The sequence below is a fragment of the Xiphophorus hellerii genome, chromosome 3 (genome assembly GCF_003331165.1).
Source record: "Xiphophorus hellerii strain 12219 chromosome 3, Xiphophorus_hellerii-4.1, whole genome shotgun sequence".
NCBI lineage: Eukaryota > Metazoa > Chordata > Actinopteri > Cyprinodontiformes > Poeciliidae > Xiphophorus > Xiphophorus hellerii.
This window is the reverse complement of record NC_045674.1, coordinates 11,678,596-11,706,179: the sequence shown is the minus strand read 5'-3', so window position 1 is coordinate 11,706,179 and position 27,584 is coordinate 11,678,596. Positions and strand designations below refer to the sequence as shown.

General features: G+C 37.3%; 1 protein-coding gene across 1 annotated transcript in view; it reads right to left on the bottom strand.

Moving 5' to 3' along the window:
• Positions 1 to 1,775: 1,775 nt before the first annotated feature.
• LOC116716438 (carcinoembryonic antigen-related cell adhesion molecule 5-like) overlaps positions 1,776 to 27,584 on the bottom strand; it is a 30,910-nt gene continuing 5,101 nt past the window's right edge. Inside the window, exons 2-10 of the mRNA XM_032557281.1 lie at positions 7,830 to 8,162; positions 6,382 to 6,647; positions 5,856 to 6,150; positions 5,372 to 5,650; positions 4,765 to 5,022; positions 3,991 to 4,102; positions 3,664 to 3,701; positions 3,297 to 3,465; positions 1,776 to 3,133 (exon numbers count right to left, since the gene is read on the bottom strand). Of these exons, the coding sequence (XP_032413172.1) occupies positions 3,323 to 3,465; positions 3,664 to 3,701; positions 3,991 to 4,102; positions 4,765 to 5,022; positions 5,372 to 5,650; positions 5,856 to 6,150; positions 6,382 to 6,647; positions 7,830 to 8,162 (1,724 nt within the window). The 3' untranslated portion in view covers positions 1,776 to 3,133; positions 3,297 to 3,322. The remainder of the gene's footprint in view (positions 3,134 to 3,296; positions 3,466 to 3,663; positions 3,702 to 3,990; positions 4,103 to 4,764; positions 5,023 to 5,371; positions 5,651 to 5,855; positions 6,151 to 6,381; positions 6,648 to 7,829; positions 8,163 to 27,584) is intronic.

Here is a 27,584-nt window from a genome sequence, read left to right as displayed (position 1 = left end):
AGTTGTTGGATTAATTTAATCCATGCCACCAAAATTGTCATTATAAGTTCTAGTTTATGATAAATAACAATTAAAAAATCTGTGCTGGATGTCAACATATTTAATGAGCTGTAAAGCTTCTGGAAATAATAAAAATTCTTCATAGAATAAATAGTAAAATCCCACCTGAGACGGCTCCGAGGATTGCAAAGTATATAAATGCTGTTTCCATCTTGTTTCATCAGGCACAGACGGAAAAACAGATTCTGCTTTCCTTGCTTGTATTCTGTTTAGTTATGGGAGGTAAACAGGGGTAAAGGAAGTAACATTGAAAACCCTAAAAGTCCTTGATGTGGTAAACATTAACAAGTGTATCAGTATTTAATTCTCTTCAAATATGTTAAGAAACTCTTGACATTGTGTTAAACCGCTTTGGTAAGTATGAATTTATCAAAACTGAAGTCATAATATAGAGCAGATTAAACTTTAGTTTCAACAAACCTGCTTTGATATTGGTGTTCATAATTCTCTGTAAACATCATAAAAGTTATCTTGATGGTTTCTGTAAATGTTTGAAGTGTTTGAAAGAGACAAAAATAACAAAACAGTTTTTTTTGTTTGTTTTTATTCAGTGCCTAAGTCTGTCTCAGGAAGATAAATAGAAGTTAAAAAGATAAAATGGTCATGTCAGTGATTAAAAAACATAGTCATAAGGTTTTTATTGACATGTACCCCTGCACAGTTTCAGGACTTTTCTTGATTACTTTCAACATCGATGCCACATTGAAATAAATATAAACAGTCCAGGTAAATTAATATGTAGAAATTAGCACATTTTCACTTTCTTTACACACTTTGAAAATGTGCTAATGTAGGTAAAATTTGCCAAACACAGTTATAAAACTAGCATTCTCATTTTTGCAAAACTTTAAAGTCAGAAATCGGTTTATGCAAGTACTATTTAATTATAAACACCGGGTGAATAAAACCATGTTTACTCCAAAGCTGAAACTATGACAGTAAGGTTCAAAGAGCAGCAAGAAGAATGTCCTACATTTACTGTAATCTAGGTCAGAAAAGATTGCATGTCACAAACAGCTGCTCTCATCATGAGCTGAACTCTGGCAGACAACACCTTGTTGTTTATTCATCAGGTCTATCATATCAAATGAAATCCAGTCATAAATACTTTTATATAAAATAAAATGAAATTACTAAAAATTAAACTGTTCATAAAACATGCTTAGCCTATATTAAAATTACAAGTGTTTATCAGAGTTTAAATCTTTACAAAGCACATTAGAAGATGCAGGATTATTATTATTATAAATCCATTCTCCTGTATCTTTGCTGGGCCTTTTCCCCTCCTCAGAGAAACTTTCCAAAGACATCTGATCTGTTTCTTACTCATTTTGCTGCTTCTGGGCTCAATATTGGCGTGCAAGTCGTAACCGAGAGAATCCGGTTAAAGGATTTTCAAAATAAAAGATCCTCCAGACTCAAATAATACATAAAATGGAAATATTTAATTATTTCTTGTGCTGCCTGGTACCACTTGATCCACGGACCGGTACCGGTCCACGGCCCAGGGGTTGGGGACCACTGCTCTACACTACAAAAACACAGAATCTAGTAATTTTGGTCTGGTTTCTAGAATAAATATCTTAGTACACTTGAAACAAGACTACACTAACTCACAAGTAACCTTTCAGAAATAGGAGCATGTTTTAAATCAATAATTCTTAAATATCGATGAAAAATACGAGTTATATTGGCAGATTATTTCAATAATTACAAGCCATTTTTCCCATGTTATAAGTGAAACAATCTGACAGTGGAACAACTACTTTTACATCAAGAAAGTTCCTTTTACTGACTGAGCAGTTATTTGTAAGTTAGTTTTGTCTTATTTTAAGTGTACTAAGATATTTACATTAGAAACTAGACACAAAAAGTTGGTAAGATTTTGTTTTGTTGCAGTGTACATGATTTCCATTTAAATTGTAATTTAGTACATGATGAATAATGGAAACTAAAAACAGGCTAATATTTCTGAAATATGTACCTCATAATTATGAGATTTACCTCATAATGATGAGGCAAAACCAGTTTCTTCTTTAATATTTATTTTTAACTTCATTCCAAAAACACAATAAAAGCAGAAATATTTCAATGAAAGTCTAAAAGGCCATCATGACAACAACAAAGAACCACTAAACAGATTGTTTTAAAGCTTCTTGATCCTGAGGCTTTGAATTAAAATTAGTGATGACACATGAGGTCTGAACTGTTTAACTGTCTAAAATAACAAGATGATAAATCATAACTTACTTTTGCATTTCCTGCTGAACACTAGAGGGAGGTGGATGACAGCTGTTTAAGAGAACAGAGCTGTAACTAGTTGCAGACAACAGAGGTTTGTACTCAAACCAATCAGTTAAACTAAAGGCTGAGGAGAGGAAAGAGTTTTTTATGGCAATAGTAGTTTTTATTCAACAGTAGCTTGACAGGAAGAAAGGCAGAGAGACAAGGGGAAGACATGCATCAAATTGTTCTGAACCTGGAACTGAAATGAGGTCATCTGCAATGAGAACTGTAGGCTCCATATTTGGTGCTCCTGCTCTACCACTGAGCCACGTTCCCTGAATATGTTGTTCTCATTTACTTTTGTCTCTACCACTTCCTCTTTTTAGCAAAACAACATCTTTATGTTTTGTGAGATGCAACACAGCATCTCACAAATTGTAGTGAGACAATATATAGCACTCCTTTTCAGATAACTAAACCAGACCCAAATAACCAATAAGAGACGTTTACAGTCATGTCAATGGCAGAGGTACAAGAGGTTGAAAAGTTGATTCTTAGCATCATTACAGTCAACAATAAATGAATAACAAAGCTGAAAGCAAATCTTATCAAAGACTTGCACTGATAAAGCTTTTTAAAAACATATTTTCTTACTCTAGATTAATATGGAGGTAGTAAACATTTTAACAATGTTTGAAGAATGTATAAAACTTTACATATTTGATTCATTATTGTAAGACTTTAAAACTTTCAGCAAGGAGATAAATAGGAATAAACCCAAAAGGCAAAAATACAGCAGAACATTATCAGTTTCTTCCTGTTGTATCATGATTTTTTCTCTGATCATCTGTGACAAGAAAAAATATTAGTGCAATGATTAACTTCATACCATCACAAGGCTTTATAAAAATACTTAACTGTTGAGTATTTTTAAAATATAAAGTAATTACAATGTATCCAAGTACTTTAAACCATTTCCTTTTTTAGCAGATTCCTACTTCATAACTCACCTTTAAAGGACCCAAAGCTGTTAATTTTATTTCTTCTCTATCGGTGCCATTTCCTCATACACATGTTCTGGTTCTTTACTTCTTTGTGTAACTGCAAAATTCTCATAAACATGACCTTCTTCCTTATTTTTCTTTATTCTTGGCATATTTTCATAATCATGTTGTTGCTCTGGAAGCAAAAATATTTTAAACATGATATTTAAAATATTTTCTTAATATGGGTATTGATGATAAGGCAGTTTAAGGTATTTCCTTGAGCTCTAAATGATACAAGTTCCCTAAAATATTTACATTTACAATGGAATCAGTTACTAGGAAAGTGAAGTAATTGAGATTTATGTATTGAATGGAGTGTAAACAAACTAACCTGTTGTGCCTGAATGTGATGCAGGTTTCACATTTTCTCTGAAAAGCCCATATTCAGAGAAAATATATTGTTAAAATGTGTTAATCAACAGACTCATCATCAATAATTTCTGGATGGTAAAGCTAAAACTCAAGAATTTTTATAATGCAGGTAGGATAACTTATATATGACATACAAGAGAACATAATCGAGACAACTTGTGATAAATATGGATAACTGAGACAAGACTTCTGTGATGTTAATCACAGTTCAGCATGAACTGCGCTCTACTGTAGTTTAAAAAGCTTAACATACAAAATGTATTATTAGTTACATAAACAAACTCACCTTCTTTTGTAGATGAAATAGCCTCCAGCAGCTCCTGCAGCAACAACTAACAAACATGTAATTACTATTCCAGCAATGGCGCCACCAACGAGACCTCCAGGTTCACTAGCATCTAAAATAAAGTAGAAAAACAAAATTATATATATTTATATATATGATATATGTTTTATCACAATGAAATTATGAACAGACAGTATAGTTACATTGTATTTGTTACACATTGACAAGGGTACGTAACATTTATGGTAACTCTTAAAGGTGGTGTACTCACAGTGTAGGTGTTGGCAGTTTTTAGCAATATGAGAAAACAAAATCAAAATATCTGCATAAGAATGGCTTGACTTAAAGATTTGTCTGCTTTTATGAAATCAAGACTATCTTTGATCAGCTCAAAATCTAAACTATATCTGAAGTTGTTAAAACAGACAGAATTACTATAAAAGTAGGCTATTTTAATAGTTTAGATTTTGTAAAATCATTATTAATAAAAAAATTAAATGGGGAATCTGTAAAGCACAGAAACAAAAATACCAGGACAAATCCTATACAAAGAAACACTTGATAATGGATGGAGTACAGGACCAACTGGAGCTACTGGTGTATAATAACACAAACTACATTTTAAAAAGTAAAAAAAAAAACTAACTAAAATTCCTTTTCTCATTTATCTGGCATTTAGCTATTCCAGATAACTTGTAAAGGATAAACATTTAAACCACTTTTGTACAGTTTTGATGTTTCCTTTCACATTTTCTTTTACTTTATTATACTTACCCACTACAGAGATAGGTGAAAGTTGAGATGTTTGATATCTTGAGGTTCTGCTGTTTAAAGCCCGACAGCTGTAGTTTCCACTCTGATTCTTCTGAACATTGGTGAGTTTGAGCTCAGATCCAGAACCAGACAGGTTTCCATTAAAGAACCATTCAAAAGTGGCAGTAGGTCTGGAGTCAGCTGAACAAGACAGATGGATGTTTGACCCTTCTGGATATTTCTGGGAAGGTGGTTCTAAGTTGACTTTCTCTGGGCCATCTGCAATTATGGAGAACAATTAATTTAATTTTTTTCTATACATTAATATCATAGCACCTTTTTTTAGTGTAGTATTAGTTTAACTTCATTAAAATAAATATCTCAAAGAATTGAAAAAGAAGTGCATATTAAAAGTTCATTCAATCCCCTGCCATTACTGACATGATTATTTTGATATATTTAACTATGTTTTATAAATGTAATGACATCTTACTTCATCTAATTTGAAACTATGTGTTTCTGATATTTTCCCAAATAATGTAGGAATAGTAACAAATAAGAGTTGTTCTGATTAAGTTTCCATTGTTTCGATTTCAAAGGAAGCTTATAATAACAGTGAATAACTCACAGCTGACAGAGACGTTTACAGGAAAACTCTTGGCACTGCTGACAGGATTGGACACATCACAGATGTAAGATCCATCATCATATCTGGTCACATTGATTATAGTCAGCTTGGATCCTCCATCAGTGATCTGAACTCTGTCACTGGTTGTGATCTGAGAGCTGCTGTTCATCCAGAGGAAGGAGAGAGAAGATCCAGAGGAGGAGCAGGAGAAGCTGACAGACCCACTGAACTCAATCAAGTGGGTAACGTCTTGAGTAACCTTTACATTAAAGACTCTCTCTGTATGGAAAAAACAAAAAGAAAAAAGTCGTACATGACAATCAAATACAACTGAAGAGAAATATAATCAGAAGAGAAAAGAATCATGACAGAAGACTTGGACTAGGCATCTCTACAAAAAGGCTTTTAGGACAATTAACTGATTTTGCTTGACATTACTAATGTAAAACAGAGGTAGAGCTTTTGAAAAGATTCTCATACCTACCATGAACAGAGACAGATGAAGGTTCGGATATTTGATATTGAAGAGTTTTGCTGTTAACGGCCTGACAGCTGTAGTTTCCACTCTGACTCATCTGGATATTCATCAGTCTGAGCAATGGACCGCTACTGGTCAGCTTGTCTCCATTCAGAAACCACTGATATTCAGCAGAAGGTGATGAGTCAGCAGAACAGGTCAGATTAATGTCTGATCCTTTTTCATGATGTTCCTGTGATGGATACACTTCTATTTGTACATTATCTGGACCATCTGAATGTAGAAACAGTAATATGTAAAGGAAATGTTATTTCACTGAAAAATTAAGGGAATGAAATAGCATATATTATATGTGGAGATGGAATTTTTAAAATAATTACAATAGGCAGTTAAATGAAGTATTAAGAAAGTTAATACAAAAAAATATTAAAGGAGCAGAAATTTTCACATTATTTTTATATAATGATTGCATCACATCTAAACAGATGTTGAGCATTTAGATGAACAACTTACAACTGACAGAGATGTTTACTTGATTACTGATGATAGAACTGGCAGGATTAGACACATGGCAGGTGTATGATCCCTTGTCATTTCGGGTCACATTTACTATTGTCAGATTGGAGTTTTCTTCATTTGTGTTGATTTGAACTCTGTTGCTGGCTGTGACCTCAGAGCCGTCTTTCATCCAGAGGAAGGAGAGAAAAGATCCAGAGGAGAAGCAGAACAGACTGACAGAGCTGTTGAACTCAATCAGGTCTGCACTTAGTGGGGAGACATTTACAATGGAGACTGGTTCTGTTGGAGGAAATAAAAAACTTCCAGCTTAAAGTGGCTATCTATGAAAGGGAAAACAACCATAAGGAACAAATCAAAGAAGTAAGACTGCTTTTCACAAATTGAGAAATGTGAAAAGCACATTTTGATTATAAACTGATCAATAAACACTCACAAGTTTATTGTTCATAGATTTAGGTTTATAAAGTAATTTTTCATATGTAGAATAATGGAATCCTAATTTCCTTAGGATAGTAAGATATGAATTGATAGAGCTGCCTGCAGCTCTATCAATTAAGTTCAATTACACATTTTATGACTAAACTGTACACCGTGTTCCAAATTATTATGCAAATTGGATTTAAGTATAAAGATAAATTTTTTTGTTGTGCTATTAAATATATAGATGGTATTGTGTGTCAGGGCTCTTTGAATCACTATAATTAATTTCAGAGAACTGGGTTGATTAGTTTGTCTGGTGAACTCAATTAAAGGAAATCTACTTAAGAAGGATGTTCCACATTATTAAGCAGGCCACAGGTTTCAAGCAATATCTCATGCTGCAAGGAATAACACCGTGTCATTGGCTGCTATGAGCATAAAAAGAGAGAAACTCATTGTGTGGTCACCATCCTCCTCTGACCTCAACCCTATTGAGAACCTTTGGAGTTTCCTCAAGCAGAAGATCTGAGGGTGGAATGCAGTTCATATCAAAACAGCAGCTCTGGGAAGATATTCTGACATCCTGCAGAGAAATTCAAGCAGAAACTCCACAAACTCACAAGTTCAATGGATGCAAGAATTGTGCAGGTGACATCGAAGAAGGGGTTCTATGTTAACATGTAACTTGGTCTGTTAAGATGTTTTTGATTAAATAGCTTTTGATTTTAGTACATGTGACCACTTAATGCTGCACATTCAAAGAATGAAAGTTTGCAGTTTTTTATAATCCATAAAATGTTTAGAAAATCTGCTGTGCATAATAATTTGGAACAGTGCATTTTGAGTTTTTTATTTTTGAAAAAAATACTGTTCTCATGGTGAGCTTTGTTCAGTAAAATTTGATTTATACTGTAATAGTTCATGACTTGAAAATTATACTGACCATCATTTGCATTGACAATTTAAGAAAATCTGAGAAAATATCACTTGCATAATAATTTGGAACATGGTGTAGTAGTTATGCTTTGAGGTTTTACTCACCATAAACATTCAGTATGGTGCGTCCTAGCTTTTGATTTATTCCATCTTGAATGCTTACTATGTACTCTCCACTATCACTAAGTTTCAGATTCCTGAGTTCCAGAGATCCAGTTGATCTGAAGAGAGTGATCCTGCCTTCATATTCTGGTGCAGTTGTGTCTCCAGTTGTCTGTGATATAATTATGAATTGAGGTCTTGAACCAGGATCAAACTGCCAGTTGACCAACGTAAATGGTGTTTCTGTTGGATTCAAGTTTGTTGTGAATGTTACTGTCCCTCCAACAGAGGCAATCAGAGGACCATCTGGTAACACACCAACTCCATTAGATAAACCTGGAGGAAACATTTTAAGAAAGTAATTCAGTGATAATTTAACAACACACAAAAATACACAAAGAAACCCCAGAAAAAAAATGGAGAATTCATTTTCAGAATAACTGACCCCATCTTCCCATCCTACTATATTTACTCCCATTATTGTCCAATTTTGCAATATTCATAATTTTTGTTTTCTCTCCCTGTTTGTTTCTCATAAATAGTTTGACTGGTCAAATGTTTGTTTTTTGTGTCTGGTTCTCCTCCCTTTTTTATCAACACTAAGCAGCAGAACCCTCCAAATTTTCTTAGGTCTACCAACCTTTCACATCACTGAATCTCTTACCAAAGTTTTTCTTAACCTAATCCACTTTTTCTTCTTACTGGTAGGGGAACTCACTATTCAGAAACATGAGATTTTGTTAATTTACTACAACATGCTTTCTGCAGGCATACACAATGGGAGAAAAGTAAGCTAGAGATTCATTGTAATACTCCCAGTATTCACACATATAATCTGGAGAAGTACAATATTTTTCTGGCACCTTCACTAGAACAATAAATTCCTGGATGCATTTACTATTGTTAAGTTACTATTATGTTTTACGACTGAACTCCTACTAAAGAAGTCAAAGAACAAGAAAAACAGTATGTGGTTCCATTTTGGCCCCGAGAAGTATTATTACATTTAAGTTATTTTAATTCACTGAATCACGTATTTAACATAAACTTCTCATGATCTGAAAAACACAATTTGCTGAGTTCATATAATTTCAGTAAGTTTTTTGAAAAATGTCCAGAAAACAGGAAGAAAACATCATCCAATGCTAAAGTTCTTCCATTGACTCCCTGTAGTTCAGAGCATAGACTTTAAAATTTCTGTTAGTTTATAAATCACTGAGGACCAAAATATATGAAATTGTTCTAACAGCTAAAATACACTGCTTTGCCTTGGTGTGTCTTCAGTCAATATATAAAAATATTAATATTTTAAATAAGTTAAAAAAATCCTGTATTTATTTTTCAGAGAAAATAGATTAATTTGTTTGACAAGCAAAGCTCAACTTTTATTAAAATTTCGCACATGTAGGTCAGTTTTGGGACATCTTGATTTATTTTATTGTTACACATTTGACTTTATGCTGCAGTCCAACAGTATTTTTGCTAACTGTTTATGTGACATTTAGTGAGTTCTTAATGCAATGGGCTGAAGCTTTCTTTAGCAGTTGAGATTCTACAGTGTTTTCATGGGTTTAGGAAAGAAATTTGAAAAACAGTTATTAAATCATAAATTTATTATGGGCAGAGCATTTTTTAAATTGTATTATAATTAAAAATAATTTGCAAGATTCAGGGAATTTTAAAACAAAATATTCTAAATATTAAATTTTACATTGTTGTTTGATCTCATTTGCTGCAGCTTATGTTACATGTAAACATAATTTTCTTATTGTTTTCTCATTAGGTTGTAAATTCCACTTTATTCATATCACACCTTTAAAATATAAGAAGTACACTAACTACTGTAATTAACAGTACATACCACCAGATTTGCAGGTCAGTAAAGATTTAACCAACATTATGAAGATCTTTTCATCTAATATTTTCAGTGATAAAAACTTACCTATTATAATTCCAGGGAGGATGAAGAATAAAATTGATGTTTTCATGTTAATTCACTGAGTGTAAGAATGAAGGCGATGCTTCTTTCCCTCACTGAGTACTGTTTGCTTTCTGATCTGGCAACTGCAGCAACAGGAAGTGAAACTGTCAAACCTTAATTTATTAATTATTAACAAATCTTCCTCTTTGGATTCTTTGGCAATAGTTTTAGAAGTTAAAACTGAATAACAACAAAAACACTAATTTCTAGAGAAAAATTATTAAAAATAATTAAAGGTCTAAAATTTGAAAAATTGGCAAGCTAGGTTTTCTGAAAAGCTGACATTGTTTAAGAGTCAATATGAAGAAGTTTGAGAAAAGTCCGTATTTTGTCCTATTATTTAATTAAAATGGGGTTTAAACATGAATATGTCCATGAATCAAGTTTAAGATCAACATATTCTGAAGGTTCTGCACAACTAATTTGGGAGACAAAGGTCATCATATGATAGAGATGGACATTATATCAAATTCTGTAAACATTTAAGTTGATTACCTTTAGTACAAAAGGAAATTACTAATAATCAGCTCTTTATATCTTAATGCATCTGATAAGACAAAGAGGCCTTCTAACCTCAAAGTATTGGAGCTCTGAATCAAACATTAATCATCAAAAGATAAAGAAGAAAGATGACAAATAAAACATAAGTGATGGACTTGATGCAATTTAAGCTTTATCTGGTGATACTGAGAAGGATATTAAATAATAGTGATGGATTTAAATAAAATTACACATGCGAATGTTGTAATGAAATGTTGAATACAGATAAAATACTTCTATTAAATTGTTTTGTCATCTTTTGGTATGTCTACCTTATTTAGTCACAAAAGCAAGTTTCTTGGTGAGATTAAACAGATTTTAAATTCAAATTTTCTATGATTTTGAATATCTTAATATATAATCTAGTAACTGTTGTAAGTAAAAATGTATGAATCATTGACAAATGCTTGTGTTTCTATTCTGTCACTGTTCTCTCATTAACGCTTACCTCTCAAGGTTTAATTGTACATTTATTTCTGGTACATTTATCTGTACCGGAAAGGCCCAGATTTTGCGCAAAATTAATTTTAGATATTTATAAAACTTGAGTCTTAGACATTTTAAAGATACCATACATTATGCCATTTCAAATCTGACATCAAATTTTAGGCCTTTTGAATCAACAATTATTTTATATATGTGTCACCATGGAAGGTTTAGTCATGACACATTTATTGAGCATAATTAAAGCACCAGCCGTTTACTTCCTGTACACTTTGGACTCGGCTGCTGGTTCCTCTTGAACTAAAGTACCATCAAGTGGTAAAGCTTTATGTGGATCCTATAATAAACCTGTCCAAAGCATCCTGATGAAAACATTTCCTTTAAATAATACCAGCACATAAGAAATACTTTAACATTACTTTTGACAATATATCTCTAATAAACTTTTCACTTTTAGTGACTCAAATCTTCGGCTTCCTTTTTTTATCAAGACTTTGTGTCAGTAAAATGTCTTTCAGATCTTCCTGCAATAACATCATTTCACCACAGGGAGGTGATGTTTGACAGTTAATGACTACAGACCTCTTGTTTGTGCCTTTGATTTATTTTTATTTCCAAGTTTAAGCAAACAAAAAAAACTTTAATTTAATAAAATGTAATAAAAGAAAACTTTCATTTATCTTTTACTTGTACCAATTTTATTAGTAATTCTCTGGTCAAATGTTGGCCTTTCGCTAAAGATCTACATGAGTTTTTACAATAACGCTTGCAAGAGTGTGATAAAATAGGAAAATAAAATAGAATATAATTCAGTGAGATCTTTGATAATGAAACAGAGAAAAGCATAGAAGATCTGAGGAAGAGGTGTGACATATACAACTTCTCCAGCTGAAATGTTGAAGGTACTTTAAAGAAAACCATATGATAAATAAATATAGACGGATACTGTCATAACTAGCGGATGTAGGTGGATCCAGGTTATGATGAGAAATTATGAATTTAACGAGGATATCAGAATACAAAAAGTCCTGGCAGCACAGATGAGCAAAAGGCTAAGAACTCAATAACTGGTAGCAACTGGTACAAAGAAATTGACAAAGACTCATGACTGTGAAGACAACTACATGAGATGAAATAGACAAACGACAGATGAAACGAGGACCCAACAAAGAACAAGGGATACAGGTGGGATTAAATACACAAGGAGGTAATCAGGGTAAACAAGACACAGCTGGGAGCAATCAAGGGGTAGACAGGACAACACAGAGACTCAATTGAACACAGAAACCTAAATGAATACACAGAAAAACCAAAACGTCACAGATACCTACTTTAACATTGAATATGTATATGTTTTCTAAGGATGCATTGCCAGTTTCACTGTAAATAAAAATTATATATCCATTTTTGCAATAGAATTGCAAATGAATACTAACAGTCCAAGTCATTTGGAAGCTTTAGCGAATATGACATGGGATAACATGAAATTTATTAAGTACAGTTGCTTTCATTTGTTTTTTCTACATTATTTTGATTTAATAACAGAAAATGTTGGAAGATAAAAATCTGTAATAGAAAAGTATATTAATAAATCTATATAAACTAATACAAATCTAAATGTTAAGATTTATATTACTAAATCTAAATATTTAGTATTGTACTAAATGTTTAGTATATTACTAAACACTTTCTTTTTAGATTTTGTTATAACAGCATAAATTCACTTCAACAAGATACTGAAAAACATGATTGTTCCTAAAACTGGGTAAATTATATGAAACTGTTATATCAGAAGTCTCAGAGGGTTTGTGAACTTTGGATTCAGTCGTCATTTTCTCCAACACGGAAATGCTGTTAAGTCATAAAGAGCTAAACAATAAAATAATAAAATGATAAATACAGAACCAGAAATGTGTTTATTGGTACAATAAGGAAGCTGTTTTGCATCGAATGTAGGTCAAAACATCTCCAGTAGATACAGCAGATGAGATAGATTTGCATTATATTTTCTCAGGTAGAATTAGACATGTACACAACACTGGACTGCTTCCATCTCACAAAGGTTTCACTGCAGAATATCTGCCTCCATTTCTCTCTATCTCTAGTCATACCGAATATTAGAATATCCCTTTTTACTACTGTTGTCTACTGGCAAAAAATACACAACTAACTAGATCAAATATCTCAACAACAAAAGGTTGTCAATTACGTAACACTGACAAGCTTAACTTTACATACAGCATCTGTGCTGGTTATTTAAGTTTCTCTTGATAAAAAATAAGGTCCTTAATCAAATAGACATCTAGTCTGAACAACTACTAACTCAGATTGTTACCAAGTAAAAAGTCTGAGTCTTGTTTTTGTCCTTTGGTAGGCATTTTTTTTAATACTTCAATTTTGTATTTCAGTGATTCTTGAGAAGAAGGATAAAACAGGTCCTATGGATAAAGCACAAAATTTGAATAAAATATAAGCAAAATAATTTTTTTTTCAAATATCTGACTAAACTAACCTGGGCCATGTGAGCACAACAATGTATGTTTTCCTGGTGTTTGCTGAATATTTTTTATTTTAAACATTGTAGTAGGTGGATGGGGTCTGTAAAATCCCTTGTCCTGGAGCAAAACTCAATACATTATCCATCCATCCATCCATTTTCTGTTCACCCTTGTCCCTAATGGGGTCGGGAGGGTTGCTGGTGCCTATCTCCAGCTACGTTCCAGGCGGGAGGCGGGGTACACCCTGGACAGGTCGCCAGTCTGTCGCAGGGCAACACAAAGACATACAGGACAAACAACCATTCACACACACTCTAGGGAGAATTTAGATAGACCAATTAACCTAACAGTCATGTTTTTGGACTGTGGGAGGAAGCCGGAGTACCCGGAGAGAACCCATGCACGCACAGGGAGAACATGCAAACTCCATGCAGAAAGACCCTGGCCGGGAATCGAACCCAGGACCTTCTTGCTGCAAGGCAACAGTGCTACCAACTGCGCCACTGTGCAGCCCTTCAATACATTATAATAGTTTAAAATAAATAAAGGAATACTAAGATAATATATTATGACAATTAAGTATAACTATTCAAATAAATAATTATAAAAGTGTCAATAAATCGAATTAAAAAACATTTTTATATATTTTCAAACTCAATTGAAATTTACCCCAAGTTTTTGTCAACAACATCTGACATAAAAATAATGTAAAAAAAAATCAGGCATTATTGGGGGCATCAGACCTTCTGAGGACCCCATGACCTCTTTCTTTCTCTTCTTTGGCTAAGAGGGCCAAGCAGCTCTGGTTAGATTATGTTATTCTTAAGTTTTTTCTTCCATTTTATTCCTAAGTTGTTCGTCACAACCATGATGTGTGAACACCATAGCTGACAATTTTCTAAATTTTGATGAAATTTTGTGAAATAAATGCTTAATTTTAGTAAACTGTAAAGATTTCATGGACCTGATGAGCTACAATATGGCCTCCTTCAAAATAACATCATATAAACTGAGGTAGTTTGGCATTTCATCAACTCCATCAAAGTTTTTAACTGACAGTCTGACTTTTTCACTGATAGTGTTGACAAATCTCACTTAAGTGTGCAGTTAATTCATTTTAATGTATTTTACATAAATGACATTACTTCACATGCATCAAGTATTTCATTTTACTCACTAGTTTTTCATCACCTTCATTTCTGCGTCAACTCCGTCAGATGGACTTTGTTGTTTTTTGTTTTAAATGATATTTCTTTTGTTTCTTGAGAAGCATTTGTCTGTAAAACTGAGTAAAAATATCACTAATAGAGTCATTAAAAAAATTATTTTATATTTATTTTTGTCAGATGGTGATGACAAAGTTCTAGATCAGGTCCATTAAAAATTTAATTTTCAAAATAATGTTGCAACTGGGAGCCTGCACCTTGGCATCTTTACATTTCCAAACCATTATTTGTCATATTTGTATACATAAGCTTGAGGAATAATTTTTTAAAAATTTGGGAAAATTTAAACCCATTTTGTCCCACTTCTCAAGAATCACAGATTTTTTCTTTTACATCTCTGTTAAAGTTATGACAACAAGGGGCCCTCCACAATTTTCTTTTGTTCATAGAAATTAAAAAAATGAGGCCCTGTCAATTACAAAATGAATTATATTGTGTTTTCTAAAATTGTTTTTAGCAGTAAAAATATAATTTTACCCCTCACAGTCCAAAAAGCACATATTCGCCCTGAAACCCCGCTGGATCTGGATGAAATGGTTTGTTCCTGCTTGGAGATCTTAACAGTGTTCAGCAGCAGTCAGTAGAAAATAAGAACGACTTTGGCAGTTACTGTGCTGCTAAGAAAAATAATAAAGTTAGGTTTTCAAAAAATAGAGAGACAGAGAGAGAGAAAAAGGTAAAAGTGTCAATTTGTAAACCAGTTTTTCTCCGAGAGGTGGGTAGAGTGTGTGAGATTATCAACCATTCAGCAAAGTTAGCTTAGCTACAGACTGTTTGCCTCCATTTCACTAACATTTAATGAATTAAGGAAAGAAATTACCAACATATTCATATATTGAACTTGTACCTATACTTTTTACCACTTAACAGCAGATGAATCAGTCAGCAGCAGCTCTAATCCACGTCCCTCCTGACCTGCCCTCTGCTAAGTGAAATTAAAGCTGCAGTATGTAACTTTTATAAAAGATTTTTTTACATATTTGTTAAAACTGTCATTATGTTGTCACAGTATGGCATGAGAGATAATTTGTGAAAAATCTATTTCCTCTGCCTTCTCCCAGTACTATCTAGAAACACCCAATCAGAGACAGGAGAGTTTTAGTGCTGCCAATCACAATCTCATGTGGCTGCTCATCCCTATGCTGCAGCTAGCGCAGCCTGTTGTAAATGCTCAGTCTAGTTAGCATAGCTACCAATGACAGCAAATAAACATTTTCCCTGTAATGATAAGTTGTTTTTCCACTAGTAGCACATTTAGAAGTGAGTGAATGAGATTGATTGACAGCACTAAGACCCTCCTCCTGGTTCTGATTGGTTGTTTTTGTCCAGAACGTTGCATTACTTTAGCCAGTAATAGTAGTTCAGGGAGCAGGAGAAGGATATTGATTGTTTTCACAGATTATCTGACATGGTGACAGCTTTAACAAATATGGAGAAAACATATTTTTTATTAAAGTTATATACTGCAGCTTGAATAAAATGCAACTACATAGCATTTTTTGAGAAGTCTGGATTGCTTCATATACATTTTGCATGTTGCCTATGACTGTTGCTCGTGGGGAGAGACCTTTCAGTAATCTAAAACTAATAGAACAAATTTTAGCAACCTACTTGAACGCTGTATTCTGACTGTTGCATGTAAAATTCATGAGCAGTAAATATTATGTTAGTATTAGTATTGGACCAAAGAAAGCAAGGCAGTTGCAAGCCTTTAAAATTGTGACACATTTGGTGGGCCAGATGGACTAAAAAAAACTGTAACAGCAGCTGCGCATGGGGGGCCCAATTAAATTATTGTCATGGGGCCCAAGACTCCTGGTGGCGCCCATGATTACAAGTACTCGGAGTTACGCACAAATTTTCTTTTTACAGTTTACAAATCATGTTTCACAGATACTGTTATCCAAAGTTACACACAAAGATGCTCACAAGGATTACAAATCCACACAGGTATTTTGAGACTATTTTCACTCCATATTAACCTAACTAGTCTAAAGATCTAAAATCATTTACAATTGTATCAGAAGACAAATATATGACCAAACTGCACTAAGCTAAAATTCTTAAAAAAAAAAAAAAAATCAGACATTGAATTGATTAGGGGCAACAGAATGATTTTTTGGTTCATAAATTCATAAAGATAAAAGAATATATAATAATTTTTTAATAGAATTACTTAATGTGAATGGGAATAACTTATTTTTAATATCAAGTTTTAGTTACCAAAATAAGTTGAACTTGTAGAAATACAGCACTTCATTATAACATTTTTTCTAGTTTTTGGCAGCAAATAAAGTTCAAGTGCAAAAGACTCAAAAGTAGACCTACAACCAGTTTAATCAACAGCAAAATACAAAAAGAACAAAAAGTATGTTTTTCATATGCACAAAATGCCTAATAATATCAAATTGAACGGTCATTTTGAACCTTTTCTAATTGGCAAAAAAGGTAAATTAACCTTTCCACATTTTGTCAAAGTAACACAAATTAACATGCTTTCTAATTAAATTACTCTTAAAACAGATGCTGACCAAAGCAATACAGATTATAAATATAATTTCTGAGCTAAATTTTTTTTTGCCAATGTGACTATGTAACTTACAAGAATGGAAATTAGTGTAAACATCTAAAATAAAAATACATTAAAACACTATTGTTTATACAAAATATTATTATACATATCAAATAAATTTAAAGTACTAATATTATTTTCATCCTTCTCCATAGTTATATACCTTGGTACCTTAATTTCTGATGATCTGCAAGACAAAAAGATGAAACTAACTCATTAGATGGATGATGAAGAATCTTCTGTAAGTATGAATACTGGCAATATTTTGTAAATGTAAATATTTTAATAAGAGAAAGAATAATCAAACACTGAAACTTCTAAATTTCCTTTTCTCATAAACAGAGCTAATAGCTCAGAACTCACCTTTTAATGAAGGAAAACTGGAGATTTTATATTCTTCTATCATACGTTTGTCATGTTCTCATACTCATGTTCTTGTTCTGGAAAACATGATAGACAAGTTTTCATATGCCATTCAAAAAGAAATACAGATGGATTTTTTGCTTTTGATACTAAAGGTCAGAGGTAACTTTTTAAACAGTAAGCCTGGGCTCCAGTCATTCACTGATCTGTCTCTATGCATCTATTCAGCTTCTACCTATTATGTTTAGCTCTGACGAAATTAATTAATGTCCAAGTTGTCAGGAAAATTTGAAAATAAAGATTGGGAAAAATAAAGAACACTAGCATTTTGTTGCAGTGCTGAGTTAATTTCTGCAGCTGTAAAGAAAACTACGTCATCAGATGAAACTGAGCTCCACACTGAAAAGACAAGTTCCAGAAAATAAATAGCTGCCACCTACACATCTTTTCTAATGTTAACAAGTTGTTAGCGTTTACCTTGCCAACATTTAGTGGACGCAAGTCAAAACATTTACTTTAAGTCTATGCCCAAATAAAGTATTGTAATGACGTCAACACCGGAGATGTAGTCCCGCCAAACAGGGTTTATTAGAAATAGGTACAAGCTGCTATTCCTGAGGCTGTAGCTCACGCCTCTAACAAACGGGCACAATCAACCATTAGCTTCATTGCTAACTCCCCTCTGAACTCTCTCCCACTTCCGGTCCTGGTACTCCCGCTCCACCGATCCCCCGCCCACATGATAGGCATATCACATGTGAGTGGGAGCCAGCAGAGTCAGACAGGGGAAGCCCATAACTCTCTAACAGAAAGGATCACAATGCAACTTATAACAAATACAAATAACCATATGAACCCCAGCAGAACTAAAACACAGAATCGTTACACTACCCCCCCACTACAGAGTTCCTCGCCCACGAGGGAACAAACAAAGTCATCAAATCGTCTTGGGGCCCTCCTCGTCCGCTGTGGGCGAGCTCCCTGCGGCGCTTCAGACGGCACCGCTGGGACATCATTCGGCAACAGCGGTATGGCTTCTGGAGAAGCTGGTAGCGATACCGGCGACCCCGACTGATGGCCTTCTGGGGCCTGTGGTGCAGCCCTGCCTTGGTAGGGGGCCAACCTGTCCCTGTGCAGTGCTAGTTTTCTCCTGTTCTGGAGCATCTGCACTCTGTAAACAACCTCCCCCATGCGCTCCAACACTCTGCAGGGGCCCACCCACTGACTGTCCAGCTTCGGGCAACGACCCTTCTTTCTCCGAGGGTTGTAAACCCAGACCAACTCTCCTGGTGTAAAGTGTCGGCCCTTAGCTCTTATATCATAGTTCCGTTTTTGACGCACCCCTGCTTGTTCCTGTTGTCTCCGAGCAAATGCATGTGCTGTCTCCAACCTATCCTGAAGCTTTCTGGCATACTCAGGACCAGCTGAAACAGCAGGTGCATCCGGAGGGCGTCCGAAAGACAGTTCAGCTGGTGTGCGCAACTCTCTCCCCAACATGAGGAGTGATGGAGTGCACGCTGTGGAGTCCTGTACAGCTGAGCGGCATGCCATTAGCACCAGTGGAAGGTGCTCGTCCCAGTCCCGCTGATGCTCCGCTGTGAGAATGGCCAGCTGCTGTCCCAAGGTGCGGTGGAGTCTTTCCACCAGTCCGTCGCTCTGGGGATGTAGTGGTGTCGTTCTTGTTTTCTGGATGCCAAGACGGCTGCACATGACAGAAAAAACCCGTGACTCAAAATTTCTGCCCTGGTCACTATGAATAATGTCTGGCACCCCAAACCTGCTAATAAATCCCCCCAACAAGGCATCTGCCACTGTCTCTGCCTCCTGATCAGGGATGGCGTAGGCCTCTGGCCATTTTGTAAAATAGTCAATAGCTGACAGAACATAACAGTTTCCCTTGTCTGAGCGTGGCAGTGGACCCATAACGTCCACCGCCACTCTTTCCATAGGGGCCCCTACAACAAACTGTTGCAGGAGGGCATGCGACTGACCTGTCGGCCCCTTCCGTGCTGTGCAGGGGTCACAGCGGCGGCAGAAGTCCTCCACGTCCCTCCTGCACCGGCCCCAATAAAACCCCTGCCGGAGGCGGCGGAGTGTTTTTGTGATGCCAAAATGTCCAGACCCAGATGCTCCATGCATGGCCTGCAGGACTACGTCTTTCAGGCCTTTGGGGACTACAATTTGCCACCGCTCCTCACCCGTGGCAGGGTCTTTCCATGCCCTCTGCAGCACCCCGTCTTCCAGACGCAGAGCCTCAAACTTGGACCACAATCCTTTAGTTGCCAGCGAGAGCCCAGCCACCTCCTCCCATGGTGGTTTCAGTTGTCTCTCCACCCACTGTAACACAGGCTGGATGTCAGGATCCTGTTCCTGTTGATGCCTCCAGCTGTCTGTGCCAACCGCCTGCAGCTCCCTGCAGATTACTGGGTCACCCCGACATGATCCTGGCTGGCTCCGTTGCAGCTGTTCCTCCTCCAACCTCTCCCTCCGGTCACAGTAACTGCATCCCCCTGCAGCACAAGGGCGACGGGAGAGGGCATCGGCATTAGCGTGCTTAGCTCCAGCCCGATGGACAACTGAGAAGTTGTAGGACTGCAGCTCTTCCAGCCACCGGGCCACCTGACCCTCCGGTTCCTTAAAAGACACCAGCCATTGGAGAGCAGAGTGATCAGTCCTTATAGTGAAAGGCAGGCCACACAGGTAGTACTTAAAATGACGCAGAGAAAGCACCACCGCCAGCAGCTCCCGCCTTGTCACGCAGTAGCGCCTCTCTGCTTTGTTAAAGGCCCTGCTAAAATACCCCACCACTCTCTCGCCTTCTTCCCCCAACTGGGAAAGGACACCCCCGACTCCCACGTTACTTGCATCCGTGTCAAGAATGAAAGGGAGAGAGGGGTCAGCAGGAGCGAGCACTGGGGCCTCAGTCAGACTTTGCCGCAGACAGTCAAATGCTCCCTGGCACTGTTCAGTCCACACGTAGTCTCGGTTCTTCTGGAGGAGTTGGAACAGGGGAGCCGCTATACTTGCAAACCCCCGCACAAACCTCCTGTAATAAGAAGCCAGGCCCAGGAAACCTTTAAGATCTCTCTGGGTTGAGGGGATTGGCCACTCTGCCACCGTCTTTACTTTGTCCTCCATCGTGCTGATTCCCTCCCTTCCAACCCGGTGACCCAGAAATGTCACTTCTTGTTGCATGAAATGACATTTATCTGGGTGGAGCCTCAGTCCCTGCTGCTCTAATTCTCTCCAGCACCCGACGGAGTGAACCCAGGGCCGTTGCAAAAGAGGTGCCATGGACGAGTATGTCATCCAGATACACCAGGCACTCTTGGCGAGGGATGTCAGCCAGCACCCGGTCCATCAGTCTGGAAAAGGTGGCAGGGGCATTGCACAGCCCAAATGAGAGCACTTTAAACTGCCAAAGTCCCCGTCCCGTGCAAAAAGCAGTCTTTGGTCTGGCACTCGTTGATAGGGGGACCTGGTAATAACCGCTGCGAAGATCCAGAGACGAGAACCAGTTGGAGCCTGACACTAGGTCCAGTGACTCATCGACCCTAGGTAGTGGATATGAATCTTTTTCTGTCACCCCATTCAGCGGCCTGTAATCAGCACACAGGTGCCACTCTCCATTCTTTTTGGGCACCATGACAACAGCAGCCGCCCAGGGACTGTCCGAAGGCTCAATAATGCCAGCCTGCAACATGTCCAACACTGCCTTGTCACATGCTTCCTGCCGGGCCAGGGGGAGCCGGCGGGGCCGACATTTTATCGGGGGTGCATCTCCTGTCAGAATGTCATGCTCCACCAACCGAGTCCGCCCCACCTGGTCTTCACTCAGAGCAAAACTGTCCTTAAAGTCCACGAGCAGCTGCCACAGTTGTTCTTGCTGCTGGGTGTCCAAACCCCTACAGTTCTCTGCCCAGATCTTCTGCATCATGGTCACCGATGCATCTTCTGTCTCATGAGGCATCCAAGCTGGGGGTACAGGGTATGTAGGTGTGGGGACTGTTGCAGCAGCAATCTGGTTGATCTGAGGTGAGATGTGCTCAACAGCTGCAATCTGAGGTTCTGTGTGAAAGACCACAGGCCCCAGCAGAACTGGGTCAGAAACTGCGGGCATCAGCGGAAGGAGGGGGCCTTCTTTAAAGCTCCATGTCCCCCCTCCCAAATCCAACTGGCACCCTGCAGCCCTTAAAAAGTCCAATCCCAATATGCACATGTCCTGCACCTCTGCTACCCACACGGGGTGGGTGATAGATCGGCCACCTACATTAACAGTCATTGTCCCCCTCCCCTTCATAGGTGCCATGTCCCCTGTGACTGTGCGCAGCTGCACTGTAGTGGGCTGAATCCGAGTCCAGTCTGGCACCACATCAGGCCTCACTAGCGTTACTGTGGAACCAGTGTCAATCAGGGCCGTGCAGGGAATTCCTTCCACTGTGATTGGGACATAACAAAAATCCCCAACACAGGTGCGGCCAACCACTGCAACCATGGTCGGTTGGCTTTGGCTTGAGTGCATGTCTGGGGGAGTCTGGGCCAGGACCCCCTGATGACGCTGTCGGGCCCCGCCTGCTGGCAATGAAGGTGTGGAGGCTACGGCAAGGGTCTGCGATGCCTCCCCCATGCAGACCCCGTATCGTTTCCCTGCTTCTTGACTGCTTTAGGACACCGTCTGAGGAGATGCCCTGGTTGACCACAGCCCCAACAAAGGACAGGGGCTGCGGAGGAGTCCCTCGTCGACTGCAGCGACACCGCTCGAACCATTTCCGCCAACTCTGAGGCCCAAGCAGGCTTCTCCAGGTTCCACTCTGCTCCCTCCGCAGATCTGCATGCTGGTGGTTGTCCTCTCTGGTCCTCTCCAGCTGCTACTCCAACCAAGCACTCCCTCTCCACAGCTAAATCCAAAGCATCCTGCAGGGTTTGGGGGTGCATCAGCTGGACCTGCACACGCAGCTCCGGAGGTGACAGAGCTCTGATGAACTGATCTTTCGCCAATTCGCTCTGTACACCTGACTGCATGTGTGCATACGCCCTGCGTGTGAGGCTCTCAATGTCATTAGCTAAAACACCCAAGGGTTCACCCGGCAACCTGCTCCTGCCACTGAGTTTATTTTTAAAGATGTCGGGCTGTACACATTGTCCAAACCGCCTCTTTAGAGCTCCGACTAAGGCATCATAGTCTTTTCTGTCCTCTGAACCGAGCAGCAATAAGCAGTCCAATGCATCATCTTGTAGGCAGAGAGCTAGCTGCAGGGCTTTATGCTCCACTGTCCAACGTCCAGCCTGTGCCAGCAGCTCAAACTGTGCATGGAACGCCTCCCAGCTTGACCTACCGGAGTACTTGGGCGTCTTCAACTGAACAGCGATGCTATGGACGCCACCATCATTGCAATAGTCCTGCCCGACACCACACTTGTTGACAAGATCGTTCGGCGCTTCCTGGGACAATGGCGTCGACGGGCGCAACTTCGCACCGGCACCCAGACCTGCTTCGGCAGCCATCCTCGCTGCGGAGCCGCGCAGGGAAGCCTTTGCCCGAGCCATTTTATTAAGCTCCGCACTCCACGCCTCACTGTCCTCTCTTTCCGACTTAACTCTCAGGTGGGGAAACGCGCCGTCCATGACGCTAATGCAGCCGGCGGAGATAACGAGCTAACAAGACCCACTCAGCTCCGCTCGTAATGGTTTACTTCTGACACCAATGTAATGACGTCAACACCGGAGATGTAGTCCCGCCAAACAGGGTTTATTAGAAATAGGTACAAGCTGCTATTCCTGAGGCTGCAGCTCACGCCTCTAACAAACGGGCACAATCAACCATTAGCTTCATTGCTAACTCCCCTCTGAACTCTCTCCCACTTCCGGTCCTGGTACTCCCGCTCCACCGATCCCCCGCCCACATGACAGGCATATCACATGTGAGTGGGAGCCAGCAGAGTCAGACAGGAGAAGCCCATAACTCTCTAACAGAAAGGATCACAATGCAACTTATAACAAATACAAATAACCATATGAACCCCAGCAGAACTAAAACACAGAATCGTTACAGTATTATATAGAGAATCATTCGTCTAATGTGAGGGTGGGGGAAGTAGAGCTATAAAAATACGTACCTGTTTTACCTGACTCTGATTGAGCTTGGGCATTTTTTCTAAATATTGGAAACAAATTAAAGTCAACATCCAGTCAATCAATGTTGTGGCAAATAAAAAAAACAAACAAACAAAAAGAAAACAGAAACACATTGCCTTTAGTCATGTGAAAAATAGGAACACCCTACTTGGTTATTTTTTTGTTATTTTAAAATAATATTATAAAAACAAACATTCTATTGAAAAATAAATACGGACACCTGCTAAAGTTATTCTAACTTAAAAGAGTAAAAATGAAAAGAAGGCATATTACATCAGGAGTACATAATTATAATAAAAATTGTCAGCATTTGAAGTTTTGTCCTGTTTAAATACATTTTCACTGGTGTTTCTGACCTGATGTGAGGTGAGAGTGAAAACTATAGTTGATTATAAAGAGCTGTCTGAGGTTTTTAGAAACAAGACTGTAGCAGAGATTGACTTGAATAGCAGTCCATAGCATGAAACATGTTGAAGAATTGAAGAAAAAAAAACCCCAATCAGAACAAGTAAAATTCATCTCTTGCTCAACCAATTTGCTACTTATAAAAATACTCTCAAGGTTATAAAGAAATAAAAGTTAAAAAGCTCAATATCTTGTCTTTGGACCCAGAGGGTTAATAGAAATAATAATAATAAAGCAAAACATATTTGTCCTTCCTTTTCACATTCAATGTGTTTGTTAGTGAATAGTGTACAAAAAAGTTGTTACAAATTGCGCCCCTATGCTGTACTTGATGGATTGCACCTGTATGTATTTAGAGCAAACTGCTTTGTGAATCGAGCATGAAAATAAAGCTAAATAAGAAGAGCAAAACATTTGCAAAAAATGAAGGACATTGTATCGATTCCTGAAACATTTAACAGAACTTCGTAATCTTTTCACATGACTATGTCTGCTAAATGAATGTGTGGTGGATGCTCCTCCCACCACCACATCGTGTTCTTTATATTATATTACAGTTTATACGTTTAAGTTAGTTATTTCATTTAGACATATATTTTCTAATGGGTGCACACTGATTTAATGTCTGTCTGAATGGTTTATTTACACTTGTTCTTTGTTTGAGGTGCTCAGTTAAATTGGGCCCAAAATTGTTATTTATTCTTTGACTTATTTTTGCATTAAATCTTTATGTTTTGTTTGCTATTTTGGAATAATTAAATTGAATTTTTGCTACTTTGAACATTTTTTGTCCTCGTTTGAGTCTGGTCCCTCACAGAATGTAATTTGAGACTTACATTTTCTTATGAATAAAGAAGCCTCCAGCAGCTCCTAGAGCAGTAGCTATCAAGCACACAATTACTACTGCAGCAATGGCACCGCCTGAGAGACCTACAGATTCTACACAGGACAAAATGACACAGAAAACAAAAATACACAATATGTTAAAAAAATATTACTTGTTTTGTTGGAAATATGATTATTAGGACAAGACTGTAATTTAATAAACCCTGTCAAGAAAAAGTTTAAGTTACGGACAAGAACATTTCAAGTCCACTCACTCACTTAGCATTACTAGTCTGTTTTGGGTTTTGCAATTTAGAAAAAATGCAAACTAGCCAAAGTGCACATAAATGCAAAGTGCTGGAACACATAGAATGAGCACCAGAGAGCACAGGAGGTGGGATCAAGATCTGAGCAATGTGTTATAGACAGTCAGTAAAACCACTGTGTCCAGTTAAACAGACAGAAAGGATAGATGTGTTACACTCCATTATAGGCACTTGATAGATTTTCTTAGGAGCGACACATTGTGGTAATGCTTGAACCTCTGTGATTATGACACAAAATTAAACTGATGAGACAAGGATATATTGTAATGAATATAATGTACTGTAAAACATAAAATTATATTTTATAAGTGTTTTCCTTAAATATAGCTGTACTCTTGTAAGAATAGATCAAATTTGCAAACAAAACTAAATTTCTGCTTCCTGTCTATTTCTCTTGATTTCCAACCAGATATTTACATAAACTGTGTAAAATTAAACTGACACAACTCTGGAAGTGTATTTTAAGACAACACCTCAAACTCATTGCTTTTTTTGTATAACACTGTGGGAAAAAATAAATCAGCTTAGATAGCAGGAAGATATTCTCAAAACTAAATAAGTGTACTTTATCATTTGAGCTCATTTACAGATATATGAGGTGACCAAGTTTATCTGTTTTTATCAATTGTAGCCGCTTCTGTGTCTCAACGATAAAGAGATAAACATGTTTTGTACAAAGCTGACCTTGCTTGGCTCACATCAGGATGTTATTTAGGACAGGGTTATTCTGCACTGAGCATTTGCATGGCAGGGACAATTCTGAAGTTTGCCTCCAGAACAAAGTTCAATAGAAAGATTTTTCTGTGTTTGCAAAATCTAAACTACCTTTGTTCAGCTCAAAATCTAAACTATGTCTGAAATTGTTAAAATATATATATGATTATTATAAATGTAAGCTCTTTAAATGGTTTAGAATTTGTAAAACCATTACTTATAAAAATAAATTAAATGTGGAATCTGGAAATGCCATGATGTGGTTGATGTAGAACCTAAATGCAAAAGTATGGATGAACATGAGGGCTTAATGAATAAATAATAATAAAAAAAAACAACTTACAATGATCAAATGTAGCCAGACCAGAAAAATAAATAAAAAATTCAAGTAACAGGAACCATGAGGGGGAAATATTGAGTAGACCAGGGAAACAACGGGAAGTAACAGAAGGAAAAAGCAAGGAGTGAGAGAATGAGAGGCACTTAAGTACTGCAAGGTTGAACGTTTAAACAAAGGATCTGGCTAATGACTAACAGGTTGCAGGTATGAGAGGAGAGAGAGCAGACAGGGATCAGGGAGAGAACACTGGGGATTAGGAAATGAATGTAACAAAGAATAACTGGACCTAAGAGACATAAGCAAACTGGAGCACAAGGAATGACTAGAGACAACAAATTAAAGTAATAAACTAGAATAAAGAAAGAACAGAATTAAAGTAAACAAAAACGTAAACAGGAAAGCACAATAAAATACAAACCTATTTGTGATAATGAGTGCTATACAGTGAGGAAGAACCACAGCTACTCTTGGAAACTCACATAAACTACATTTTAGAAAAAAATTATAAGTTTTAAAAAAATCGTCTCTCATTTATCTGGCATTTAGTTATTAGAAAAAAGTTAAAAATGTAAACAATTTTTGAACAATAGCGATTTTTGCTTTCACATTTTCTTTAACTTCATTATACTTACCCACTATGGATATGACTAAAATTTGAGATGTTTGATATCTTGAGGTTCTGCTGTTTAAAGCCCGGCAGCTGTAGTTTCCACTCTGATCCTTCTGAACATTGGTGAGTTTGAGCTCAGATCCAGAACCAGACAGGTTTCCATTAAAGAACCAATCAAAAGTGGCATTAGGTCTGGAGTCAGCTGAACAAGTCAGATGGATGTTTGACCCTTCTGTATATTTTTGAGAAGGTGATTCTAAGTTGACTTTCTCTGGACCATCTGCAATTATAGAGAACAATTAATATTAATTCTTCACATTAACATCGTGATCAAATTTTGAATGTCAATACTGAAATGATAACTGATAATGTTTTATTAATATGATGGTGTTTTACTTGATCTGATTAAAAAAAAGTGTTTCTTATATTTTCCCTATTTTTGTAGAAATAGCAACAAACAGCTATTAAGCGCCAATAAATTTTCTATTGTTTACATTTCAAAAGAAGGTTATGATAGTGATGAAAAACTCACAGCTGACAGAGACGTTTACAGGATCACTGCTGTCATTGCTGACAGGATTAGACACATTACAGCTGTAAGATCCATCATCATATCTGTTCACATTGATTATAGTCAGTTTGGATCCTCCATCAGTGATCTGAACTCTGTCACTGGTTGTGATCTGAGAGCTGCTGTTCATCCAGAGGAAGGAGAGAGACGACCCAGAGGAGGAGCAGGAGAAGCTGACAGACCCACTGAACTCAATCAAATGGGTAAC